We start from the raw sequence: 27,835 nt of genomic DNA, 5'->3' as shown, positions 1-27,835 counted from the left end.
GATCTATTTAGACAGAAAATACATTGCATATCTTACCTTTCTATGGTACCATAATTTACAATCATAAAAATGTGCATTTCCCTAAGCCTATTAGTGCTATTGTAAACAAGCAATTGCTCAATTAGATCTTGTTCTGAAACAAGGTTCTGGTGTAACAGCAAAATCAGTCAAAACATAAACAGAAAAAAATTGTACAGTATTTTTATGTTTTAGTTATTGTAGTTTGAATATGTTGAACAATCTTGTCGCAGGGCTGCAGAGGGTCATATTCTGCAAAAACGTGACACATATTTTCCATACCAGCTTCAACACCTTTGGCCACAAAACCAAACATCCTGTAGGTAAGAAAGTAAAAAACATTTACATCTGAGGGAGGGTCCTTTTGTGAGGAAATGTTATACAATTTATAAGCAGCGATGGAATGTAACAAAGCACAAGCAGTAAAGTAATGTGCTTTAAGTAACAATTTTAGGTATCTGTACTTAAGTAACAAAACTGAATACTTCTTCCACCACTGTTCACAAGCACTTACTTTGCACCGAAATTTGAGCCTCTCATCCACCTGTTGGATTAAGAAAAACAGTTTAGATGGTTAACAGTTACAGAATAAAATGATAGTGGTTATTTGGGCATATTTATAAATTAGACTTTATAAATAAATTGTTGTTTATATATATTTAGCAAGTGGTATAAAGATGAACATACATACATTTAAAATAAAAAAGAACTAACTGATTAAGTAGGCCTATTTTCTTTGATTCAATAAAGAGGTTTTGATTGCATGACCTTTGTAGTTCCTTGTTGTAGCCCTTTATGCTTTGTGCATAAAGGGCTGCACTCTCAAAGGGCTCTCACTTTGACAATATGACATATAATAATTTACTTTTTTGATTTAATAACAAACCACCCCTCCAATCCTAACACATATATAGGTGAGGCAAAACTCCAAGATGGATGAAAGATTATGTAACTATTGGGCACTACTAAACTGACCGTCTATTGTCAGGATCTTCTCCGCTGTAGCTGAGGAGGTGAATAGGATAATGGCGCCTGAAGAAAAGCCTGACAAGAAAAAAAAAAAACATTGTTTGTCAAACATTTACAGTAACAGACCACATGACAGTCAATGCAGTGCAAGTGACTTATTGTCTTACTTCCTGTTGATGTCTGTGAGTGTTACACCCTTTGGAGAGACCTTTAAATTCACTATGGCTGGGGTGAAGGAGCCAGAGGCCTTCTCAAAAGTCACTGTCACTGCCTTTTGGACCGCACATGGGCCAGTCAGCGTCTCAGTGGGCACAGCGTTCAGATAGACAAAGTTGGAGGCTGTTGAAATAAAATGGTCTTGTAAATATCTGCGTATGAAACAAATTTGTATAGAAATAAATTAGCTAAATCAAACAGTGAGTAAAATAGGTTAGGGATAGTTTTGTGGTTTTGAGATTGGTAGCATTGTGGGTTCCAGTGCCAGTGCTTTATTCTGCATATAGAGAACACATACAACTTTTTCACATTCCAAGCATATGACCATGCCATGCTAAAGTGAAAGCTCAGAACTTCCACAATTCACTCACTGAGCTGCAGAGGCTGCACTAGCTAACTAGGTGTCAGTAACTCATAAAAAACAATTGCCAAGCAGACTACACAAGAGAGCCAGATCAGGTGAGTTACTTGATTTGTTATTTTTTTCTTCTCCAAACATTCACTTTAATACAGTTGCAGCCTTTGAGGTGCCTATTTCCTCTGTGTCTCTATACAGAAAATTACATAGCTGATTGGCATGATGTTTGGTGGGCCTGTAATCACTTTTTTTCATGTCTCCACCACACCGTTGTTCACAGTGACTACAAGGGATTTCATTACTGAGTCACAGGGACAGCCCGCAAGTCAGGCATAAGTCAGACATTAGCTAATCACAACGAAGTCCTAAGGCCATTACACAATCTAGATTCTTGTGAGCTTTTAGCCATGTTAGAAAGTTGTTACCTCATCAATAATGTATGTTTTGTTTCATTCACACATGTTTGAGTAACCCTTTACTGTTAGTCTCTTTACATCTCCAAAGCTCAAAATGCTCTGTTCCACCTTATGATATCATGAAGTGGTAGTTTTCAAGTTAACAGTTGATTCCGGGCTGAAATCACCTAAATGCTTCTAGTGAAGGTGTGGAGTTTAAAAACACAGTGGAGCACTTCCTGTATTACCACATGACATCACAATGTAGAGCGGAGTGTTTTCTGTTTGAGTGAAGAACTCAGCCTAAAGTCTGTATGTGCTAAACATGTGTGAGTGAAATAAAACACAACTTCAGGTATGTTTTTGATGAGGAAACAACATTATAATATACTTAATTCAGACATACAAAGCTTTTATTTTGAAAGTATGTTGTGCTAGCATTGTAGTGGCTAACTCCAGTAGATAAGCAATGCAGCCTCCAGTTAGCAGTAGCATAAATTACATCCTAAACCTATAACTTCATGCAGCATTACATTTTATTTTAAGACACAAGAACAAGCAAATGTGTAAGGAAATTGTAAGTATTTGTGAATAAATTTAACTACTTTAATTAGCAGTATTTTTTCTCTTTTCAGGCTATCTCAGTAGCTAACTCACTCAAACAAACATGGCACAAAGTAAGTTTACCTGTTTTCTTCTTGTCCTCTGCTGTTGCCTTGTTCTCTGTTGCACCCAGCTCTAAATTAATGAAATGTATTTTGTCAGTATTTATTTATTAATCATGAGTCCACTTAATATGTTGGAGTTTACCTTGAGAGAGCAGTAGTCTGCATGGGAGGGCATAGGCTGAAATTGTGTGCTGGTAAACCAAGGCTGGTAGACTTCCTGTAGAATAAACAATAAAAATGTTTACGGCACATTATTTTTTATAGTAGGTATGTTCGCCAAACTTATCTCAATTTCTACAAATGTCTCTATGAAACAGATCCAGTTTGGTTGTATTTATAAATTACAATTTATAACAATCTCTTTGGGCAAACTTCTAACTATTTACTAACTTCTTTATTTTTCTTACTATGCAGTAGGCCTGCATACAACACACTGCACAAAGAATGGATGGTGTTTAACACTGAACTACTTGACTGAAAATACGGTAGATTTGAAATCAAACCATGGTCAGTTTAATATTAAGAATTTCTAACACAAATGTTACATTGTCTTTACAGTAGCTTATGATTACTCATTGTATCAGTTTATTTTGCAATGTTGGATGGATGTAGATTGTGATCTTTTATGTCGAAGACCACTCCTTATGATGTCATTTCACTGAAAACCCGCCTTCAGTTGCCCACCCACATCCCTGAAGACTAGACATGGTTTAGTCATTTGTGGTGTGGCTGGAGATTAGGCACTAGAAAAATCCACAAATCCTGAGTGTAGGAAACTCATTCATAATAACTGTTTAAGAGCACTCACCAAAGTATGGTTCCTGGGAAGCACCTTTGATTCGAACACCTTTGGCTGATGATTCAATGAGGAAGTGTCTAACCAAATCTGAAATATTATCTCCTGAGAAAATATAAATGAAAATGTTGTTTAGAAGGATTTATACAAATAAAAAACCTAGAAATGTATAGTGGCTCTTTGTAATTTAAAGGTGTACTATGTAACTTTTCTGGAGTAGGCCACCAGCTTGTCAGAAAATGTATTGCTTTGCTTGAAAGTGTTGGAACCCCCACCAGAAAAGCTACATAGCACACCTTTAACCGTTTGCCTAGAAATATAGTGCAAAACAAGTTGTCCATAAGATGCTGTCTCTATCATTGCTCACAGTGCTATAAACAGATGGTTTCCTCTTGTACACAGTGGTGGTTCTAGCGGTTGGAAAAAATGACATGGACCCACACAAGTCCAAAGAAACATCAAAACGGTCAAGTAAGGCATTTGCTCATATTCTGTTCTATTTTATGTGCTATATAGACTAAAATGTTTTATATATTTTTTGCTTTCACTTCTTGTACATGGAAGTGTTTGAGTTAAAAATTTTGCATTCGCTGTGTTTTAATGTTTCCCACAGATTTCTGCTGAATCTGTGATGGCATAGACGAGCCTTATTTGAAAAATGTTATCCTTATTTGGATAATTTCATTGCATTTTTATGTAAAATATTTACTGTAGAAATGTAATTAGTCTTGAAAATGGTTCTTTTTATTATTAGCATAGTTTCTTTTCTGTTTTTTATCTACCTTCCTGCTTTTACTATATATTAGACTACTGGGTGGCCACTATAGTTACATATGTTTATTGGAAATGAGTAACACCTGATTAATACCCACTTTTGAAACTACACAAATTATTATTTGTTCACTCCTTCACAGTAGTAACCTGTTGTAACCCGTAGCCTTAACAGATCAGAGGCAAACTGAGATGTGCTATTCTGAGTGAGTTCAGCCTTTCCGCTCAACACACAGTCACATTTATATATAGATGCTTGTAACAAACGAAGGTGGGTCAAATGTTTTGCAATGTACATTGTCTATTAACTCATAATATTCCAGGTTGTGAGTGAATGGTTGAATATAAGGATGGTCTGACAAGAATTACCTGGGTAGGCAGATGCAGCAAACGTCGTAGGAGATTGATCCACCTTCATGGCGAGTCCAAAACTTCCTTTGTAGGACGTGCTGTCTCGGATCACAAATGTTCCTGGCTCCTTGTCTTTGACCATGGCTTCAGCTAAAAGGTAGTAGAGGGTCAATGGGGACAAGACAATCCATTAATAAGCAAATTGGAGTCATCTATTTAGTTAAAAATGCATTAGGTGTCACTTTTCTGGTAGAGAGCCACCTGCTTGGCGATTTAGAGCACTGCCTAGAATGTTCACAATGCGGCACTAAACTATCTATCTACCAATCTATCTATCTTGCATTTATTCATTTACAGATGGTTTTATATATTTTTCACCCACAGATCTGACATGTAACTTGGCCTGGCGCATCACCTGCACCTGAGATAGGCTAGTCTAATGCCCTACTGTGGAAAATTCCAGGAAAAACAGTAACTTCTCCATGGACAGAAGCAGGTAGTATTCCTCCAATCAAAAAAATGACATTGTGCACCTTTTTGTCAAAGTACCTTCTGCCCTGCTGATATGTGGACGAAACCATAACTTTGATGTGTCCATTACAAACTTCATTGTTGGTTGGCTTCCAAAGAAAAGAGGACCTAGAACGTACAGTAATATTAAGCATTTGTTCAAAATGAATCAGTGTTTAAAAATGATTTTGACTGTTTTCACTTCACTTTAACTTACTGTGAGGGGAAGGGGGTTTTGAAGAAGACATTTGCGGTGCTGGAGATGGGGGGCATGACTGTATTTCGGGTTGGGGTGCTCCATTGATCAAAAGGACAGGGATGTCAGTGAAGGAGCCAGAGAGGGACGCAGGGCTGCTGTGGACTTGTTTGTAGTGGAGTCCTGTTAAATGTTTGTTTTTTGGAGATAGGAGCATTTCTGAAGAGTGGCCAATGTAAGACCCAGTTGGAGTGATATTGAACTCTGAAGAATCAGCATCTTCACTGGTCAGAGACAAGGTGCTATAGACAGAAGGAAAAGAAAATACATAGGACAATTTTAATACATTGAATACGTTTTGCAAACACAATAGTCACAAAAAGCAAAACAGTCTTTCTCCTCAAAACATGTACATCATTTTTTTTTTTTTTTAAACTTGTACTATAAAACTCATATCAATTAATCAGTTCTTGCTTTAATCATAAATGTGGAAATGCCATTTTTAAATATTATTTACATTTCATTTATGTATTTATTTCACAGGGGTGCTTTTACTAGCTGGTCCTTCGTTGCATGGGATATATTCTGAAATTTTTAAACTTTATTAGTAGAACAATTATTGTAAAAATGAATCTAATGTGAATGGATGTAAGATAGATATTTTTAATGAGAAACTCCCCATCAAAAAGCACCCAATCCATTTGACTGTTTACCTGCCCAGGATGTAGCTGGTATCGGAGCATGAGGACGTGGAGAGGAGAGACAGTGCACTGATACGGTTCGGCTGCGAGAGGCTCCAGGAGTTTTGAGTCACCCCTCCATCCTGTCTCGGGATGGGGCTTCTGCGGACAACGCTACCACAGGGGAGTGGAGGGAGGGAGGAGGAGGGTGAGCCCGAGAACACCACCGTCCCCTGGGGACTGCAGCTCAGACCACTTGGAGATGGGATGGTGATACTGGGAGAGACTGCGATGACTGAACGAGGTGAGCTGTTGGCTGAGCAGCCTCTTGGGATCAGTACAGGACTGGATACATCTTCATCTGGAAACAACAAGTATAAAGTAGCTTTGATTATGATCCTCATATGGTTTTAAGACTAAACACTAAGACTGTACAACAGCTGTGTCTGAACTGGATTGAACCTGAGCACTTTCTTACTATGAGTAGTCAATTTTTTCTTATTTATGTATGATGACACTAAAATAAGGCCATATTATTACTAACGTGAGTTTACACGAATGGTAACTCAAGGTAAAAATGACTAAATCAGACACTAAACGAAGTTTAGCAAAAACTAAACTATGCTTAAATGCTCATCATTTCACCATGACTAACATTTGTTGACTTCTTAAGACTCCAAAGTAAAACTAGAAAACATCACTGCACCAAAATAAGTATGTGTACTTGGGCTTCATAGAAAGTGATAATGAGATTGCAATTTCAATGGACACAATTAGCAAAATACAAACTTGGCATAGAGTTGGCATAATAACCCTTCTCCACTGGCCTTGAAAATACAGGGCCAGCGGATTTAAAACTGCCAACCCTCTAGTTTACTCATTTTTGTCGGAGTTTAGTTAACATTTCAATCTTTTTTCAGTTGTTAATAAAACTTATAGAGCTATTTAAATACTGCACTGTGAATTCAATGCTTATGTAAAACAACTATTGCTAATCTTATCTCAATAGCAAAATGCAAAAAAATAACAAGCAATTCTCAGCCCTTTAATGTGCAATAGTTTTACAGCCGCAAACCCTCAGATCAGCATAAAGGAAAATCTGACAGTGACGTTTTTCTCCTGCAGAATGGGCGTGTGCTCGGGACAGTAAGTAAATAGACTCAAAGCTCAAATGCAACACATTTCTGCTGCAGGTAGCTGCTTGTAGCATACGCACTTCCCTCCAAACATTGATTTGGATTCACGATCTTTTGTACTTTTACTGAAACACCAACAGATGCCTCAACTTGTCCTCATAAGTGGATTTTACCATTGGAAAGCACTGCCTTCAGCCAAAGATATGCACTTCCACTGTTCATAGGGTGGTATAGTCTGTACTTTAAGACTTAAAGGTCTGCTTTGTATGTTTTCTGGTTGTCTCCATGGAGCTTGTTTTGCTCCACAGTATGGCATTAAACATCTATCTTGCATTTATTCAATTACTTGTATTTTCCTCAAAAGTACTTTAAAAACACCCATTCTTAACTGTAAGCAAGGTCTCCTCTCATATTGGATCTGTAATCTGGGATGGTGGTGTCACTAGATAAATTTAATAAGAAAAAATAACATCTCCATTGAAAGAGGTGGCAGAAAAGTTACATATTGCACCTTTAATATTTCTGTTCTTTAACTTTATAATAAGTACTTAGCTTCTGCTTTTCACTGCGTTGTCTAACAATAGTCTTGCTTTGTGAAACAGTTTGCAGGCTTAGACTCTGTTAGACTCAGTTTGAAATACATATTAATTTCAAGTTAACAATGAGCAACAGGAAATCTATTCATACATTTGACCTCCAGCCCCTAATCAAAGGAGCCGGAAGTCAGAGCCTGTTCAGGTATAGTTTCATATTTGTGTGAGAGCTGTGCAGGGTGTGGTACAGATCTGCAGCAACATGGACAATAGAAGTAGCATGGATACGAAAAAGAAAATAAGTCTGGAAAATATGAAGCTGAGCCAAGAGGTGGAAAAATGTGTTATGTCAGAAATGTTTGTTTTGTTTTAGAATTGTAAACCAAGCAACACACTAATGGATGCAATCAATACACTCTGTTATGAGTCATAGTTGAAAGTTCACCAAAGTTCACTTGAGAAGCTGATGTCTTATTGTAATTTAACTTATGTTTAACTTCATACTGAAATAAGTTGGAGTATAATATATCTACTGTTTTAACATTTGAAGTTGAAGTATCTTACAGCAGAGTGATGTCCTGGGCCTAAGTCAAGCTTGAGTTACTATTTTGAAGACTTGAGACTTGATAAAATGGACTAAGACTGATGATTCGAGACCTGAATGGCTGTTTTTCACCCTGGATTTGACTCAGATTTGCAAACTAAAGTAAATTAGAGATGCAACAGCACAGTTTTCTTACATTGTATTTGGTCACAAGGGTCACAATATTGATACAATTTTGATATGAGCCTCAGAAGAACAAATGCAAATGTTTTAAATATAACATTTATTCAGTTGCACCATCTCTATTCAAATATATCATAGTTAGTACTTTATGAAGCTGTTTTCATCCTGTATCTGTGACAATATGCCGTGCTGAAGTCAGTCACACATTTGTATTGTACTGAGAGGGTCTTGTTGAATGATTGAGTATTGTTGCATCTTTAAACTAAATCAATTGAAAAAGTGACATATATTTAGTTACATTATTTGTGAGTCCCTAGTAATTTCCAGTTTACCCATGGGTTTTATTTTGGAGAGATTTAATAATTTCAGAAAAATATTTCTTGTTGCATATACTGTAAGAATGTGACTTTTGTAAGAAACACTCCACTGTACCTGAGGTTGGACTTTTCTGGATCTGAACCGGTTCAAAAGTTGGATCGAGTTCAAGGATTAGCTGGTTGAGATTCTCCAGAGAAATGTCAAGTTCATTGTCGAGTTGATTGACACTCAGAGCTGCAGCGTTGGAGAGGTGGTGACTGGTCTTGGCCTCTGGAGCTGCAGAATCCACTTGAATGGTCTGCCCCACCCTCAGAACATGTGCAGGTATCATATGTGACATGCCTTCAGCTGTAGGCATCATGTTAAGAGAGCTATACCGCCCTGGAGACTCTGAAACACAAAGGAGAAATAGTAGATCACTTACACTGTCTATAAAGGAAATGTAGGGCTGCTTTTGTGCAGTCATAACCTCCCAGATAGTAAAGATATTATCAGTAATAACAATAGTACTCTCAGTTTTGTGTTATTTTTAATATTGATATTTGACAAACAATCACAAGAACAAACCGCATTATGGGAGCACTTACATAACATAAATGGCAGCTTTTAACAACAGAAATCACTTTTTGACATTTAGAAACTTTTTTGTTTTACTTTGGCAGATTTTTGTTGGCAAGAACACCCAACACTTGATAAAGGCAGATATAGTTTGATGGCTTGGTGTACAGTAAATACCAATAATTGAAATATGTTTAGGGACAGAGGGATTCAATGCAATGAAGAAAGTATAACTAAATAAATTTTAAAAAATCTTACTTTTAGGGGGTGTGGGTGCTGTAGCCTATAACTCAGACCAGGGCAAAGCAGTTAGTATATCCTTGAAGCAATCCTGGAGAGCCTTGAGTTCAATTCCTAGACTGCGTGAAGCCTTTTATGAAGTTTGCTTATTCTCCCTGTGTCTGGGTGGGTGTTCGTGCTCCGATGTTCCCCATTAACTTAAAGCATGCACAATAGGCTAATCCTGCAGTTAAATACTCTTGTCCGTGAACAGATCTGGAGAGGGGGTCCCCAAGTCCTTCGTGGCTGTTACATACATACATCGGTTGACTGAATTGCGTTGAAGTTGAGGTACAGATGAATTTCAATTTGGAAACTTCAACCTTAACTGTGGGTCTTAAGTGGGGAGTGGGATAGAGCTGGACAATGTTTGACCAGTCACAAAGCGGCATTAAACATATCTATCTTGCATGTATTTAGTTAAAGGTATTGGCCAAAAACCTTAAAAAACATGGATTCTTATAGTGAGTGGGGTTGCCTCTGTCCATGGATCTAACCTGTAATTTGACCTGATGCTGTCACTTACTTATCTCCATTGATGAGTAAAACTTTCCTGCTTGTCTCTCCATGGAGACAAGCAGTACACAATCCACCACAAAAGTTACATAGTGCAAACATGGTCTTTAGTTGAAGTTGAACAGGTTAGTTGAAGTTGAACAGCTTTATTCATGCTGTCTTGATTATTACACTTACTGTTGTCATAACATCCATTTAAAGGCTTTACACGACTAGTAAAAGTATCAGATGAATATGTCACCTAAGGGCATTCTCCTTGAGGATTAAATTTCTCAATGCTGGAACAATCTTTAAATGAATAATTGTTAAATAGTCATGCCCATGCCTATCAGTGTGAGTTTGGGTGTGTAGAGTGTGTCTCATACTGACTTTTAAACTAAGGTGTGGTCTTGGACTTGAGTCACCTGGCACTGCGGTTACCATGGCTACAGCTCATTTCAGAAAACACTATAAACATTTGGGAGTAACTTTGTAGATTTAGTTCATACTTTTATTTGGCCTCTCCAAAAGCTACATTTTCTGAAGAGTTGCACAGTAAGGTTGCAATAAGAATGTGATTTTTCCCATTTGTTTTTTATGAGGGACCAAATGGAAGAAAACATCACTTTTTAAGGTATTTAGACACCAGAAGTATATAACTTGTGCACTTTATAAGCAGGTACAAAATTCAGATAATTGAAATATGTGAATTGGAATAGAAATGAAGTTATTTATTACTGTCTATGCCCTATACCTACAAATCAGTCCAGTCTCTGTTTGTAAAGCATTGGAGAAGTGTGTACTCTAGATCCCAGGTAAACAAAACACTGCACTCTATGAGGCAAATAGTTTACTCTGAAAAGTTTAGACCAAATTATACAACATCTCTGCAATATTATTTCTTTATTTAGTATACGGTAATTTACATTGAAAGCAAAGTGGCTACAAACTTTTGCATCGCAGTCATAAGTTTATGACTTCACATCCAGTTTTTAATTCTAAATTGGCACATGCTTGTACCTTGTAACTGTACTGAGGATGTAAGACACATACTATGTAATAATAAATGACAATAGGATAATTTAATTATAAAGTTTAATTACGCTATTGACCTCTACTGATCACTTATAATATAAAAACAAATACATTTTAATTGTTAAAATACAGTTTGCTGAAAATTGTAATTTACCAAGGATGCCCCACAATAATGAATGAAATATAAGTCCAATTATATCACTAAAAAGTACTCAAAGCTTTTGATAGGCATCTGAATGTCAGTAGTTATAGTAAGTCCCACATTGTTAAGTTGTAAAGTTACACAAATCTCTTACCTTGTTTTCTTATGGTCCGGACTGAAGATAGTTCTTTACTCTTAACAGACTTGCTTTCCTGATTTGATGTGGCATGTGCTTTTATTAGTCGCTCCCTGCCCCTTTCCCTTTGAGCCTATGAGCAGAGCCGGAAGACGCTAATGCAATGTAACCCAATGACTGTGTGTAGTGATGTCATCATCGCAGGAGAGTGAAGTTTGTGTCTCCAGGCTCTTGCCTCATCTCATACTTATGTGGAAAAGCCATATATCAGCCCACGAGTTAAAGCATTAACCAAGATCACACTCAATGAACTAGATGCAATTTAAAGTGAAATTAGCAATAGTTGTGTTAAAACTGAAAACTGAATAAAAAGTCATCATAAAGAGAAAAAAATGTAACTGAAATTTCATGCATTTTTGACAACTAAAAGTACAAGCCAGACCATAAGCAAGGAACGTGCCTTTATATGTTCCATAGAGCAATATAAGTGTCATAGTTATATAAAAATATATTGTCCGGTTGACTAAAACTATTATGTATTTAGCTGACTAAAATTAGGCTAAAACTAATAATCTAGGCAAAAACAGAATTCAAATTTCTTGTCAAAATTAATATTGGTGGCCAGTGGGCAAAGGTTTTATGCCATGTGGTATATTATAGCCAAAGGAACAACATTTCCAAGGAATCATGCAGGCTCTCCCCCAGGCTGAATAAGAAACCGGTTTGTGGAGAAGCAAGCCTGCTCACAGTGGACACATTTTAGTCTTTTTTTTTTGGCTAAAAAGTTACATACTGTGGCTTTAACCTTTATTTTACAATCAGATCCTTTTAGCGCCCAAGTATACCTTATAACTTATTTAAATAGACACTTAATACACGTACTTCTGTTCTCACCTATGTTCACTTTTCATGAGCAACAAGCAACTGCAAAAGAGCTGCAATTCACAACAGCCAAGCATTGATATGTTTTGATCCAATCAGGATTTTAGCCAGGGTTTTCACTGTGAAATAAGTTATTTGACAGATTTTACACTGGATGACATTCCTGTGTTACATTTTTCTAGGGCAGTTTACATCATTTCATAGTAGTGTGGAAATTATAGTTACAGGTACAGTTATGCTTTGCTACCCAAGAAAGTCAATGTTAAAATTTAAAAGATGAGTCATGGAGAATGGTTCTATGGAAATAAACACTAGTTAGCAATACACAATGACACACTTTACACATACTTTATTGACTTATGAAGAATAGTATTTGGTTACTGTTTCCTCATAGTATATATTACAAAAATACAATACTAACTATTTCATTATGTAAGTAGGAATTTGACTTGTTTACAACCGATGTAATACCCTATGGCATATCACAAACATATTTTACTTTGGGCTATGGCTCCACATATAGGCATGTACCCACAAATAATCCTGTCAAAACACTGAACACAGCAATGATCAAATGTGAATTAAAATATATATATTTTAAAGATATTGTTTCAAGTATGTATATTATGTACAACATCAGCATTCAGACAGATGTAAAACACAAACATGTTACAATCCAATTATTAACACACTGAATGATATGTACCCTTGGTGAGGAGCTGCCAGTCACTATTAACACATAAAACCAAACTAAACCAAAGTCCTTGGTTGACCAAGAGTTCCACAGAACTGGTATTTTTTCATGCCGGATGCCCTACCAACCTTATTATTGTTTATGAACAAGGCAATGTGGGTGAAGTATCTTACACAAAGACACAACAACAGTATGCAAAATTAGGTTTGAACCAGCTACCTTGTTATTGGACTAATATATAGTAGTTGAAAATCTGAAGTCAATGATACCAAAATATTCAAGAGGAAATGAATGCATTTCAGAGACACGTTCAACAAAGCGGCTGTTATTGGTTCACCCTAAACAATGTGCTGTATTGTTTCCAGACCCTCCTGCAATCAACAGGAAGTAAGAGTGAGGGAGTGGAGAGCCAGGCTGCCATAGTGGCTGAGATGTCCTCCTCTTGCAACAAATACAGTTGATAGAAGATAGCATTGAACTATTTTCTATGTACACTGAATACGCTGATAACATTTTCAACTGTTGTCCATTCTTCGCATCTTCAGGGCGAGAAGGTGGTGGAGGTTTCTGTTTCCGTAGCCAGTGATGTCTTTCTTTGGGCATAGGTGTATCTGAAAAACCTTTCTCGACTCATACATCCCAAGTCCTTCAGCAGTTTCAGAACATCGTGCCTAAATTTAACTCCAATAAACCCGTACACAAAGGGGTTGAGACAGCACCTGAAGAAGGCTAAACACTGGGTGATATCTGTGGCGTAAACCGCACTATTTTCATTATTGCAATTTTTGGACCCTCCCTTAGCTGTGACAATAGTGGTCCAAAATAGCACAATGTTGTAAGGCATTTGACAACCTAGGAATACAGCCACCACTGCTAAAATTACTTTGATAGCTTTGTTTCTTTCAAATCCTCGAGTTTGGCTAAGCGTCAGAATTATGCTGCTATAACAGAAACCCATGATGAGAAGTGGTATGACAAATGCTAGGATTATCTGACTTGCTTGAATGCTCACACGAAGCTTATCATTGTTGCTCTTATAAGGCGTGCATGTGTTGTTATTGATTGTGGTGAATTTCATTTCAGGTATTGAAAAGATTAGAGCTAACACCCACATAACTGCAGAGGAGATCTTACTGAAAAACACTGCTTGAGAACGGTGTTTATGAGCAGAAACAGCCTTGGATATTGCAAAGTACCTATCTATGCTGATGGAGGAGAGGAGGAACATGCTACTGTAGAAGGTAACTTTGTAAATGGTATGCATGATTTTACACACAGGTAAACCTAGCACCCATGTGCTCATTGAGTTAAATGCCCAAAAGGGTAAAGAAGTTACAAAGAGGAGATCAGCGAATGACAGGTTGAGAAGATACACGTCGGTCATGGTTTTCAGACGTTTGAAGTAAAAGTATGTGAGGATGACTAGCAGGTTTCCAGTGAGCCCCAAAATGCAGATGATGGCGTAGAAAGTGGGCATGAACCACTTCCTAAATTGACGATTGCCCTCCTTGGAGCACATCTCATCAAAATCATTATAGTCAATTGTTGTATTGTCAAAGTTGTAGTTGTAAGAGTAATTAGTGGTGTTCTCGTCTTCTTGAGCCAAACATGTCTGTTAGTAAGAAAGAAAATTTAAAGTTATTTAAGTGGTCTGGTCTTTCTCAAATGTAAATGAATGAGTCACAGAAACAGAAAACATGTATGTATTTCTACACATGTCTAAGCTCTGCCCCTTTTCTGTTATAGATATTACTGATAACAAGTTGCATAGGGATTAGTCCTGATTAGCTAGGTTCAAACCACAAACTGAGTTTAACCCACTGTGTCTCTGTCTCCCCAAAATGCATTTTTATGTCGCACTATGTAACTTTTCTGTCACCTGTGTGTGTGTATGTGTGTGTGTGTGTGTGTGTGTGTGTCCTTGGATATGTCTTTGCTTTGACTGGAAAGTTCCACTGTATGGCATTTAACTAATTTATCTTCATAGAGATTAACAGGCCAAGTTACAGGTCAGATCTGTGGAGAGGTGACCCCGCTCACAGTAAGAGTGCATGTTTTTGAGCAATAACAACACATGTATTTTAATGAAGTGCACAACAGTTTAATGCAATACTGGGAACATTCTGGGACCAATAACATCTCTAAATTTGGCAGTGGACCCACACCAGAAAAGTTGCATAATGCATCTTCAGCTTATATTAACACAATTTTACAAATACCATAGCACTATAGTTCACCGGTTTACAATAAACAACATCTATTATGATGTCAATATAAGATCAGTATTTCACATTCAGGGGTGAATAAGTCAGAATTTATGGGGCAATAGAGTTCCTGAAATATGAATCGTACCACTAATAATAATCCAAGACATGTTTTAACATACCTTGTACATAATGCACCATGTTAGGATGACAGCCAAATATTCATGCCCTGAAAAAACAGACAATTATTTCAAATGTGTGTTTAATTCATTTGAGATAGATCATCTATTCTTTTCGGTAATTAATTCAAATTTTAAAATATTATAATGCCATCATCAACATGAATTAATATTAGCCATTAATTAACAACAAATATAATACTTAGCACTTTAAATAAGGTACTTACTCCTTACTGAAGTCATGTTGAGTGCGTGCAGAGGAGCGTCTATGTTTGATGGTGGTTTCCCTTGTTGTAAAAAGAGCAAGTACTCTCGGCCACCTTATACCTGCACCTTTAGTGAGAGAGCTGTGACCACAAACCACACATACAATGATAGTACACATGTTCATGTGCAATTAATATATCCACAGTCTGCATATTAATTTTAGGTTTAAGCAATCGATTACTCCAGTAATATTTTGTAGACCAACAGTAACTGCATATTATTTTGAATCGTTATTAGTTGTTTTAATCGACTTATTCAAATCCTGTAGTTATTTGATGAGCAAGTTGTCAAAAAACATTTTATTTACAATTATTTGCAAAGTAAATGTGAAACAATTTGAAATTTTTTAACAGGTATAGGTATTGCAATTGTGATATAAGCATTAAAAATTGAAGGAATACTCAAATACTGATAAACTAAACTAATTCAAAAAACACATGCAATTAGACTCCAGAGGGCAACAGATTTCATAAGATTTAATTTTTTTTAATCTGCAAAAGACATAGCTTCTTAATTAATACAATTTTAATTTCTCACACATTTACAGTACTGCCAGATTTTGCACAGACTTCTTTGGCACACCTGTTTCTTTGAGGTTTTTGGTTTTTACTTATCACCGAAAGTAGTACTAACCACAAGGAAAGGGTGTCTCAAGGGAAACATCAGTCTGACATTTTATGCTTTAAATGCAACTGAAACAAAATGAGCATGTCAAATGTTTAGCTCCAAATCCATTTTTTTTGTCACAGACAACTGACATGAACAGGATAAATGAGTAATTCTGCAGTGAAACCGGAAATCAGAGCAGTTCCCTCTTACCATGCCCACTTCCCCTACCTGCAACTTAGCAAAGGTAAAGACAAAACACATATCTGCAAACCATGTTGCAGTAAATTGCAACAAGGGTAGCTACTAATGAGGATATAACAAGGACACCATACATCTGATTTTTATCTGATTTCTGTGGTTATATATGCGGTTATTTCTGCAGTACATCTAATTTATTTCTGATTGTTCATACCTGTGCAGGTTTTTAACAAGGAAAAAGTGCAAACTAATGTTAGACAAAAAAAGTTAGTTATTATGGGCCTTCTATACTAATACCACAGCCCGTTTGTGCATGCAAACATACACCAAAAATCTGATCATTCACAGCCCATATAAACATGGCTTGTAAAACCACATACTTTCACCTGCGAAATATAACTAAAATTAGAAATATTTTACCTAAAAAGGATGCTGAAAAACTCATCCATGCATTTGTTACTTCCACACTTGATTACTGTAATTCTCTGCTCGCCGCCTGCCCCAAAAATACTATAAGGAGCCTCCAGTTGGTCCAAAATGCAGCGGCCAGAGTCCTATCAGGAACTAAAAGAAGAGACCACATCAGTCCTGTACTAAAATATCTGCACTGTCTTCCTGTCGAGCTTAGAATCAAATTCAAAGTCCTCCTCCTGACATACAAAGCCCTAAACGGTATGGCCCCATCCTATCTGCAAGATGCTATTGTCCCGTACCAGCCAAACAGAGCACTCCGCTCTCAGAATGCAGGACTATTAGTGGTTCCTAGAGTGTCCAAAAGTACAGTGGGAGGTAGAGCATTCAGTTACCAAGCTCCTGTGCTATGGAATCAACTCCCTGCTGATGTTAAACAGGCCCCCACAGTCTCTGTATTTAAGACCAGGCTTAAAACCTTCCTCTTCGGTATAGCTTATGACCAGGTTACATAGTGAGGGAGTTAGGGACATTAAAACCCGGGATAAGATAGGCTGCAGTAGGAGATAACTAGCTGGGGGAAGTATGGCAACCTGAGCACTATCCTCTGCTTTGTCCTATTTTCTCATCAGCAATGCTATTCACATGTTGTCCCCTGTCCCACTCCCCCTGTGGAGTGTAACTCTTTCAGATGCCCCGATGACAGCTGGACCCTCTCATCCTCCCCACCTGGCCCTCCTCCTCGCCTGGCTCTCATCCTCCTCCTCGTCTGGTCTTCCTCCTCCTCACCTGGCCGATTTTTCTTGTTTTGTCTGATTTTTCCTGTTGTTTTGTTTTTGTCTGTAGGCAGCACGGTGGCTGAGTGGCAACACTCATGCCTCACAGCAAGAAGGTTTGGTTGGATCCCCGGGTCGCCAGGCCTTTCTGTGTGGAGTTTTTCATGTTTCTCCCCGTGTCTGGATGGGTTTCCTCCGGGTACTCCGGTTTCCCCCATCAACCAAAACATGAACGCCCTTCGAGACAACTGTTGTTGTGATTTTGGGCGTTACAAAAATAAATGAATTGAAAAATTGAATTTAATTGAATTGATCATTATTGGGTTTCCTGACTATTGTAGTTATCCAATTTTCCTGGCCATGCAAATGTGTAGAGATATTGTCAAAATAAGTTGTTATAGAAAGTTATTTTGTGTACAAAAGTTTATTGGTATAAATATGAAAAAGGAAATTCTTTTTAAGACTGCATGTTTATAATACCTCTTCAAGCTGTTTATATGACATGAACCTCATTTTTTATGCAAACCTTATAACACATTGTTTACACAATTACAGTACATTTCAAAATGTTCTGTTAAAATTGCAATATTGATAAAACACGTACATGTTCTAAGCGTACTGCTTTTGATTTGATTGACAGCCAGCAAACTTGAGAACACTGGTAGTTGGCATTGTACAGCATTAGTCATCATGTGATACACTCATCCATGGGCCTGGCTCCGGCCAAGGACAGCCAATACACAAGTACAATAAAATGCTGATAATAAATAACTATTACTACTGAAGACTACAAACTCCTGAGACAATACTGCCACTGTAATACTGATACCGAGTAAACAAAGAAGGTTGACCGCCACCGCACTTTTCACAAATTTGTCAACAAAACTGCAACATGCAAAAATAACAATAAAAGCAACAATAACATTACAATACAAAGAATAAAATTCAAACACTGAACAATATTATTTCAATGTAAAGTCAACTCTCTTTCAGATTTAGCACTAGAGAGCAACGATAAGATATGTATTTAAATGGCTAAACTCGTCCTGTTTATTCCAAATGGAAATTATATAATGCTCTCACATGGCTGTTTGTGGATCACTGAGCTGCCAATACTTTAGACAGGACCATTGTTTAGTGGCTAAGTGTTTGTTCTTATGTGTACAACCTCCAAATGGAGCCAAGGTGTTTTAAACATAACATGCAAAACATGAAAAATGGCATACTCAATAAACTCTGACAATCTGAGATGAACCTGTGCAATATGTGTAATAGGACTGTTCAGACATTCAGGTGTGGGTCAGTGGGCCCTGGCACGGCTTGGCCCCTCTGACGCCTCACTGTTAGGGGCATCTTCAGTCTGAGCTGAGGTGGTCTCGGAGCCTGTGTTGCTGTCGCTGGTGCCCTCCTCCATGGCTCCTTCTGGGACACTCTCTTTGTCCTCCGACACCCCCTCCTCACTGCCCACAGGACCCTCCACCTCCTCTGAGACCTTTGGCTTTCCTACACCAAAACAGATCAAATGCTTTATAGTCAGTATATTACAAGTACACATACTTAAGAGAGATAAATGGATTATTTAAGGGTATTATTACACTTAAATGGACTCATGTGACCTCTGAGCCATGTTGTAATACTGTTAATTAATCAAAAACATATCTGGAGTTGTGATTTGTTTCAATCACACACGTTTGAGTAACCCTTTATTATTTTATATCTACATTTCCAAATCTCAGAATGCTCTGTTCCACATTGTGATGTCATGAAGAGGTAGTTTTCAAGTTAACAGCTACCTTTTATCTTTTGTTTAGTACAGCTTGGCTATTCTAAAGCTAAAAACATCCAAATGATTCTAGTGAAGGTGAGTTTAAAAACACAGTGGAACACTTCCTGTATTACCACATGATATCACAATATGAAGTGTTTTCTGTCTGAGAGAAGAACCAAAATAAACAAAACAAAACTCCAGATTGTTTTTTAATGAGCAAACAACATTATAGCATAGATCAAAGAATATCTAATATGGATCCTTTAATAATACCTGGTGGGTCTGTGGAGTTGATCTCTGCGTCCTCACTATCCTTGCTGATGTCACTGGGAGTATTCTGGGACTTGTTCCCATGAGTGGAACAGACGTGTTTCTCTTCTTCAGCTAAAACACAGCCCGCTCCCTCTCTGCTCCCTCTCTCTCCTGAGTCCTTCTCTCGATCAGCCATCCGTTTGCGAGCCACTTCTTCTGCTGCAGCGATCTCAGCTGAGATCTTATCCATGTCCACCTCCACCTTCATACAGCACAGCTGCGCAGAGAACAGACAATTATCAGACACATGAACACTCAAAGTTTGTGCTGATGGATTTATGGTCTCATTTTTTAATAGCTAAACTTGTCTCTTGTCTCTCAATGTAGCCATAACTCTACAGAACAAATGGCGCCCCCTTTTGTAAATATTGTGATTTCACAACACAGAATCCAGTTTCACATAAACACATGCAAACGCTCTGAAATGATGAGAAGTGAATGACAAACATGTGAATGAAATTAGCAGCAGCTGGATACAGACTGGCACATAAACATTCTGCACTTTGAACAGCATCCAGTAGTGGCATCTAGACCCTGTAGAGATGTGTGTACACTCCACATACCCTTTTGAGCTCATTTGTGAATGACTCAGTTGCTTCAATGAATTTTCTCTTCTTATCCTGGTGACGATCTTCAATCTGAAGCAACTCTGCTTCCAGCTTCCTCTGTGGCAAAACTTGACTTTGTGAGTTACATGTAATTTATCTTTAAATTGTGAAATTCAAGCTGCACAGACCTGGTGCACCATTAGAGACTGGACCTGGCGTTTGAGGACCTGCATTCTGGCCGTGGTGACGACAGAGCGCACATCAGGCACCACGCTCTCGCTCAGGATCTCACTGATAAGGCGGTGGTTGCGCTGGAAACGCGCCGCGGCCGAGTGTTTTATGGAAAACCCATCGTCATAATCTAAAATCGCAACAAAGTCTGAGTTAAGAAGTATATTGTAGTTCAAGTTCATTGATTCTATGTATTGTATTAGCAAAGCAAACACTAAATTGTATGTAAGTAAATCTTTTTCTCCATTTACTTACTTCTACTGTTTGACTTAAGTAAAGGCCATTACCTTTAAATAAAACTTTTATAATCAATTACAACTCACTGTGTGTAGTTTGGAAAACAGCCTGCAATTTCAGAAAATGCAAGACCAGAAAATGTTCTTTTATCCTGAACATATGCACCATTTACTTCCTTAGTTTTATATAGTATTATACTTTCGACAGAATGTAGAAAAGATTATAAACACAATACTGTCTCTATAGTAAGTAGCCTCCTGCTAAATCACGTTAATCCCAAATGCACTGAACGTGCAGTCTTTTGAGCGTGTAACCCACAGGGATACAGGGATTTTATGGTCCAGGGTGTTTCTAAATAGCAATTTGAGTTTTATCTGCATTTTTTCCCTGTGCATCATTATGTCCTACTGTAAGCGCGTCAAGCCCAAAACCAGCCTCATTTCCTAAACGTGGGTGTAACTGAAATGCCCTATATTTGTTTTGCCTTTGTGTCTGTTGCTAAAACAAGTTATTTTTAATGAAGACTGACCACAACTGTATGTGCTTGTTTTGAGTTATGACAAAACTGAGTATTTTTTAAATCATTGTTTCAATCTAATATTAACTGAGAATGACCACAAACATATTTACATTATGCTGACATAATGACTATTTTTTCCATCTTACAAGAAAAATGTTTGTTTTTTTGACAATCTGAAAACAGTGGGAATGGGTGTGCAAGTGGTCAGCGGTGTGTGGTCTTGCTGTCATAATTACACGTCTGACTGTATCTAAACCTTGGGAGACATTTAGACATTAATCTAAGCAGTCTTACCATCTGGGTCGTCCGCTGGCTGGATACTCATGTACGGCTCACCCTTGTCTAGTCTGGACTGTCTTTGGCGGCTTTCCTCCTCCAGAGCAGCCTCCGCACGACTTTTTGCATTGACGTAGGCCAAGTAGGCTGGTGAGTTGTGATAGGCCTTCAAGCTTTCATTATACTCAATCTAGGGTTGGAAAAGATGACAGGAATGACAAGGAAAAAAGGAGACCACAGAAAAGGCAGGCAACATGAAAACCTTGATAACTAGGACATAGGGCTGCACGATTTTAGAAGAAAAATTTTAATTCAGATTTTTCTGACAAGCAGTGCAACTGCGATTGTGATTTGTTATTTAAAATGGATTTACAGTGAACATTTGAAGTAGGTCCAGAGTATTAATTATTAATAGAAGATTGGATTATGAACTGGTAAACTAGTACCGGTACAAAAATATCATGCATATCATCTTTGTAGAGAGACCACTGGGTTAGCAAGTTTTATACAGAATAAAATGTGTAATGTAAAGATTTGCATATTTGCGACCATTTCAATTGCAATTTTGATTTAACTGTGTTATATCTTGCAGCCCTACAAGGACAGGACAGATGTGGACTATTACAGAGGTAGGGATGATGACGGGAGGGACCCACAACTGTTGGAGACACATCTACTGGTCAACCATGAGAAGAACCCCATACACACCCCTTTGTAAAACAACCAACCTTCTCTGCTTCGTAGTCATTCAAATAATCCTGTTTCTCCTCATCAGTGAGGTCCCTCCACATGCCACCGATTATCTTCCCAATTTCCCATAGCTTCAGATCAGGATTGGAGGCTTTTACTTGATCCCAAACCTGGTGATGAGAACCAGACATGGGTGTGGGGTTGGGTTGGGTGGGAGGGGGCTATAAGTAGTTATCTCTTTGCAGAGAGGTCACAAACCAGAGGAGGCCGTGTGCTTTAAGCTCCATCTCCAAGTTGATACATCCCACTATGTGATGTGGCCTGGCCTAGCTGTCTTTAATCTGCCTTCACACCTACCTTATGCTACCACTTCCTAAGGCTAAATAACTTGCCCTATGCAGAATTTATCAAACAAATCACCACTTTCTTCCAACAAAGCACAATGATGATGCAAAATGTACCAATACACAATGGGCACTTACCTTGCGACTGTATCTCATATATGGCATCAGAGGCTTGTCCGGTGGCTTGGGTGGTTTGGGGATATTTATGCCAGAGGAGTTCTAGTTTGAAATAGAAAAAAAGGTTACAGAGAATTATAAATGTCAGTGCTGAATAACTGTATGTAAAATCAAATAGTATGACCTTTTATCTATGAACGGCGATTTATAATGGTGGAAAGGATCGTTAATAATCAAGCTCACATTTAACAGTGCACAGTGTAACTTTTCTGGTGGAAGGTATGCCACCTGCTTGTCTCCATGGAGACGTTATTGCCTTGCCTGGAGGTTCCACATTATAACATTAAACTTTTCTATCTACATAAAGACATGTAGTGGCATCACCAGACCAAATCAGAGGTTAGATTTATGAAGGAGCAACCCCACTCACAGTAAGAATGTTTATTAAAGTATTTTTAGGCAAATTAAAATGTCTGTAATTAAATAAATAATATATATGTGGAACATTTCAGAGAAATCAATGACATCTCCATGAAAACTAGCAGGCACTGAACCCTCTACCAGAAAAGTTACATAGTGCACCTTTATTCATGATTATGGAAGTCAAAAAGGATTATTTTGAAGCACAATATTTGAGTTTGACGTAATTTCTTCAAAAGTGTAAGTAAATGTATTCATTGTCCATAATTGTGACTAAACAAAATTGTTATGGTGTGGCACTACTAATGTTGAATAAAAAAAAAACATTTTGACTAGACTTGATTTTTTTTCTCTTGCTTGTCCAACCACAGCCTTCATGCAGTGACTGTATTAGGGCTGAGCAGCCAGTGGCGTGCCGAGCAGAAGCCTGCAATGCCATGGCAACACTTGTGGCATGAGTTTCTTAATGTGGCTGTAAGAAATGCAGACCTTGAAAGGCAAGTGGTTTGAATACACAATGATGTCTCCATTTGACTGTAATGGAATCAGAGTTTGAAATGATAAGCAACAGATATCTCTGTTACACACTTACATTGTTTTAGGCTTAAGCTTTTATTACCTTCACCTTGCTAGAGCTTTTTAGTTAAATTTTACTTTCTCATGAAGGTGTGCCAATAACAACTTGTTTTTTAGTATTCCATTTCTATCTACCTTTGTATCTGGCAGCCCTCTTCTCTGTACTTTTCTATCATACTAAATAACATGTTACATCCCATGTATATATTATTAATCTGCGTACCGTTGCTCGACTGTTGGTGGTTTGGGTTCCGCCAAGTCTGTAATTGTTGTAGGCCAAATGGCTGTAAGGGTTGTACCCCACAAACCCAGGGGTGTTGGGAATTTGCTGATGGAAAAACACATTTTTAAATTACATATATATATAATTCAATGTCAGAAACACTTTTCATGTGACGTGAGTGATTTTACAATAAAATCTTTACTAGAAGCTACAACACTGTGTTCCACTTAAAAGATAGTGAAAATAATCATAAATACACATAATAGTCACCTTAAAACTGATAAGTATAATTAATTGTTAATCCCTAAACTGTTCTTTCTGTTTGTTTTTGAAATAATAATACTTACAGCTGCAGGAGCAGGGGGTGGGGGAGGGGCATAGGATGGCCTCTCTGTTACAAGACAAAAAGAAGATATTACTGTCAGAAGCAAGATTTTACAACTTAAGGGTGCAGGCTCTGACAGGATATATTAGTATTCAATAAAACAAAATATTTCTTAATATGAATACAATTATTCCGAAACAAATGCAAACAAATACTAGACATACATGACATACTTACTTGACATCTCGGGAGGGACAGGTTGGTATCAGTCTATTCCAATCATTGACACTGTAAATAATAGAAATTTTTTAGAAGGACAGACAGAATTGGGCTTTGTTTTCGTTACACAACACATAGCTATCAAAAGAGATCCAGGAGTTAGATTAAGTTAAAGCAGGTTGAACGAGGATGTATTTTGTGTTCTGTGTGTACATGTAAAGTTGGTCTAATTAGCTTATTGCACATTTTTACTCAGGGAATATTATGCAGTAGTCTTGCCTTTTTTCTTTCATTTCTACTTTCCTGTCACAGTTTTTGATGAATAAATTTACTATAACTATTTTCAGATTATTTTTTATGAATATATTATAAACTGTATAATACATACGATTTGGAATACTCTTATTATATATTATGTTATATACTATAATTGTAGTTAGTGACAAATTAATCCATGCAAAAATACATATACAATTAGGGATAGGTCTTGAATAGTAAAGAATAAATACATTTAAAATATGCATTTCAAAGCCTATGAGCTTTTTTTTTAAGTGCATCTTACAATGCTACACAGAAATACACCATCAAATCTTAAAGTAACCCAAATTATGCTAACAAACTGTAACAAAGAGAAGTACATTGATCAGAATCAGAATGATCAATTGTTTTATTATATTTATGCTTCACAGAATAAATACATTTATAGCACACATAATTTACCTTTGTCCATGCAATTCATAAATGTAAATGTCTGAACAATAATCACTTTGAGTTTGACACTTGAGTTTAGAGAGAAAAGTGAGGAGCATAGAGACAAAAGAGATGCCGGTGCTGCGGTAAGGGCAACGGGACTGTGGCTAACTAGCTTAGCACATTAGCATACTGTCACAATACAACCGCCTGCAAATTCTGACGCACACTAACGCGTAAACTTCGTGACAGCAGTCTGGATTATGTCAATAACGGTGGCGTTTTACACGATTTGCAGTAGTTAAATCCGAGACGTGATATCGATTCAATCAAGGTCATAGTGTGAATTTGACACTGTGGTTGCTAACTAGGTTATATATCTACTTCATCATCCAGTGTATCAAAGCTAGCCCACAGCTGCTAAGTTAACATTAGCCAGTTAGCTTATGAAAATACTCGCGTTGATTGTCAAGCCGTGGCTCTAAAAATATTTGCATTGCCTTTGTTATTATACCATTATGACTACTTGTATTTGTTTATTTTGACAATCCGGGCTGATTCATTTATCATCGTGTCACTGCATGCTCTTAGCTGGACAACGTTAGCTGGTTCTATGAAAAGAAAAATGCCATCTGTAAAACATTTTGGCCATGCAACGTCAATGCGAAGAAAGAAATGACATAGATTTTCATTGATTTTGGTTATAAGCGGTATAAGGGTGAAGTGGCGTGCGCAAAAACTCACCTGAAAAGCCTCCATCCCCGTAAAGGTTATGGCTTTGGCAGAAACTGGGCTACTACTGCTGCTCTGAGAAGCAAGCAGCCCCCACAATATACGATGAAATGGGGTCCACTCCTAAGATTTTCTGCAGAATCTTCCAGCAATACACCCCCACCCTCCGCTCATTACAACACTGCCTTTGCACAACACGGATGCTCAAGCCAGCCAGGGGAGCTGTCAGGGCTGCAGCTTCATTATATACGGATGGCCATAGAAATACACTCAAGACAAGATAAGCATTGGAAATTAGATTTTAACCCGATTATACCTTTAGTTTCATTCATGATTTTGCAAAAATGTCACTTTGTTATTCGTTTTGGCTGTAAAATGAATAGCTATACACATAGTAGATGGGGTTTTATTATGCATTCATTTTGATTTACTGGTGCAGAGCTGTGTCAGGTAGCGTTTTTATGGTGATGCTGGAGCTGTCTCACTAATGTGAATAGACAACTTGACCTAAAACCTATAATTAATGTATTCATATATAGCTACTTAAATAGCCAAAGTTGCATTGTGATCTTATGGACCTTAGATGATTTGATTATAGATTTAATAGGTTACATAAAATCAGATTATAGGCTATAGCCCTTCACCACTTCATTCATTCATTACATAGCTAGATGAATAAGCTGAATAACTGATTAATAATAGTCACAAGTGTTCTGTAAGTGAAAGAAGGCTTATAGCCAACATTTCTCTAAGGATGCTTGAATTTTAGGCATAACATTCTCTCTCATTCATCATATGGCCTGGCCCACTTGTCCCAGTTTTAAAGAATTTAGCATATTTGCGCTTCAACCGATAGTACATAGTATACTGCTAAATTTATAGCCCATAGTAATAGTTATCAGTTGACATATATGTTCAAACAAAACATCACCTTTTTCCTTCCTTACAGGCAATAAGTGCCCATTATTCAAATTTATTATAGTCCGTTAAATAGACAGTTATGTCCGTAAACAAGGTTTTATGATGTGTTCATTCCAATGAATCTGTCACCTGCAGTCTGCCATTTTATGAGTAATTATATTGCACCTCACACCATAATAGTCAAGCATTTCTAGGTTAATTCAAGAACATCATGTCATTAATTATCCACACACTTTAAATACAGTTATATGATTTAGCCTTTTTGCTTTTCTTCTGTAAAGGTCCTGAACACAGAGATGATTATAATTTTCAACACCAGTGAGCTTCCTTTCCAGCACCCAGTGTAAGGTGTGGGCTATTTGATAAAACTTAAAAAATAAAGATTATAATTTATTCTGTCAACATTACTCTGTATTCTCTATATTGTAATCTAAACTATGTTTTGTTTTAATTCAAACCATTAGGCCTATATTTATACAAATATATTAGGACATTTATTATGTCACTGTTGCAGGGGCTGCATTGAAATCACCTCACATTTTCCTGAGCTTCTGTGCAAACTGAGCAAGTCTTTTCACCGTTGCCTTGTTGCCAGAAGAGAAATACTTTGCATTCTTGTTCACATTGTTCCAGAGCTGCCAAGGTCAATAGTTGTAATAGTGTGTTCCCTAAAAAATAACAAACTAAAGCCCGTGGGATTCACCCTTCATCTCTGTGCATTCAGCCCCGATACACCTTGTTTTGGGTGCGTTAATTGATTGTGTTCATTGTGACCCCATTTCGGGTCTGTTCACCAGGGCACTTGAGAGCTTAGGTGATTTCTGCTTGACCTGTGTTTTGTATAATATGCATGTGGACACTGTTGTTATCTTATGTGCAGGTGCAGAGGGTCATTCTCATTGCATCGTCCACTAAGCCAGGCCTTAGCATGGATTTGGACACCTGTGGATAGGTCACATGTCTATGGTAAGCTACTGTGTATGTAGGCCTCTGGGGCACAGCTGGGGGATTGTGGGGGCTCAGGAGCAGAACATGTCCTGTCACATTTTGAATCAATCAAGGAGGAACTTGCAAAGCTCAGTCTTGTAATGCAGTTTCATATACGCTCCTTAAGCCGGTAAGACTCACCAAAATAGACGCAGGCAGTGGAAGTAAGCAGAGCTGAAAGTTTATTCTGCC

The 27,835-nt window shown here is 37.5% G+C and overlaps 3 protein-coding genes across 4 annotated transcripts; all 3 read right to left on the bottom strand.

The window, feature by feature from the left end:
* Positions 1-35: 35 nt before the first annotated feature.
* On the bottom strand, positions 36-11,408 carry LOC117373206 (tensin-4-like). The gene is made up of 13 exons (XM_033969131.2): positions 11,306-11,408; positions 8,757-9,032; positions 5,962-6,289; positions 5,270-5,550; positions 5,092-5,181; positions 4,561-4,692; positions 3,433-3,525; positions 2,767-2,841; positions 2,644-2,694; positions 1,155-1,326; positions 994-1,062; positions 533-562; positions 36-335 (listed from the first exon to the last, which is right to left on the bottom strand). The coding sequence occupies exons 2-13, from the start codon at positions 9,001-9,003 to the stop codon at positions 203-205; spliced, it is 1,701 nt and encodes a 566-aa protein (XP_033825022.1). The 5' UTR covers positions 9,004-9,032; positions 11,306-11,408; the 3' UTR covers positions 36-202.
* A 1,126-nt stretch (positions 11,409-12,534) lies between these two features.
* Positions 12,535-15,520, bottom strand: ccr7 (chemokine (C-C motif) receptor 7). The gene is made up of 3 exons (XM_033992130.2): positions 15,474-15,520; positions 15,250-15,296; positions 12,535-14,475 (listed from the first exon to the last, which is right to left on the bottom strand). Exons 1-3 carry the CDS (start codon positions 15,487-15,489, stop codon positions 13,405-13,407), a joined length of 1,134 nt encoding a protein of 377 aa, XP_033848021.2. The 5' UTR covers positions 15,490-15,520; the 3' UTR covers positions 12,535-13,404.
* Positions 15,521-17,919: 2,399 nt separating this feature from the next.
* Positions 17,920-25,961, bottom strand: LOC117375747 (SWI/SNF-related matrix-associated actin-dependent regulator of chromatin subfamily E member 1-like). Of its 2 annotated transcripts, XM_033972071.2 has the most exons (11): positions 25,748-25,960; positions 24,332-24,382; positions 24,117-24,160; positions 23,770-23,874; positions 22,572-22,652; positions 22,128-22,259; positions 21,418-21,589; positions 20,324-20,496; positions 20,151-20,252; positions 19,549-19,804; positions 17,920-19,010 (listed from the first exon to the last, which is right to left on the bottom strand). In XM_033972071.2, the coding sequence occupies exons 2-11, from the start codon at positions 24,336-24,338 to the stop codon at positions 18,808-18,810; spliced, it is 1,275 nt and encodes a 424-aa protein (XP_033827962.1). In that variant the 5' UTR covers positions 24,339-24,382; positions 25,748-25,960; the 3' UTR covers positions 17,920-18,807. The 2 variants fall into 2 exon arrangements, with proteins under 2 accessions (XP_033827962.1, XP_055080169.1); XM_055224194.1 differs by lacking the exon at positions 22,128-22,259 and having other exon boundaries at positions 25,748-25,961.
* Between the last annotated feature and the right edge of the window lie 1,874 nt (positions 25,962-27,835).

Source organism: Periophthalmus magnuspinnatus, chromosome 1, assembly GCF_009829125.3.
Source record: "Periophthalmus magnuspinnatus isolate fPerMag1 chromosome 1, fPerMag1.2.pri, whole genome shotgun sequence".
NCBI lineage: Eukaryota > Metazoa > Chordata > Actinopteri > Gobiiformes > Gobiidae > Periophthalmus > Periophthalmus magnuspinnatus.
Note: the sequence above shows the minus strand (reverse complement) of the source record. Positions and strands in the feature narration are given on the sequence as shown.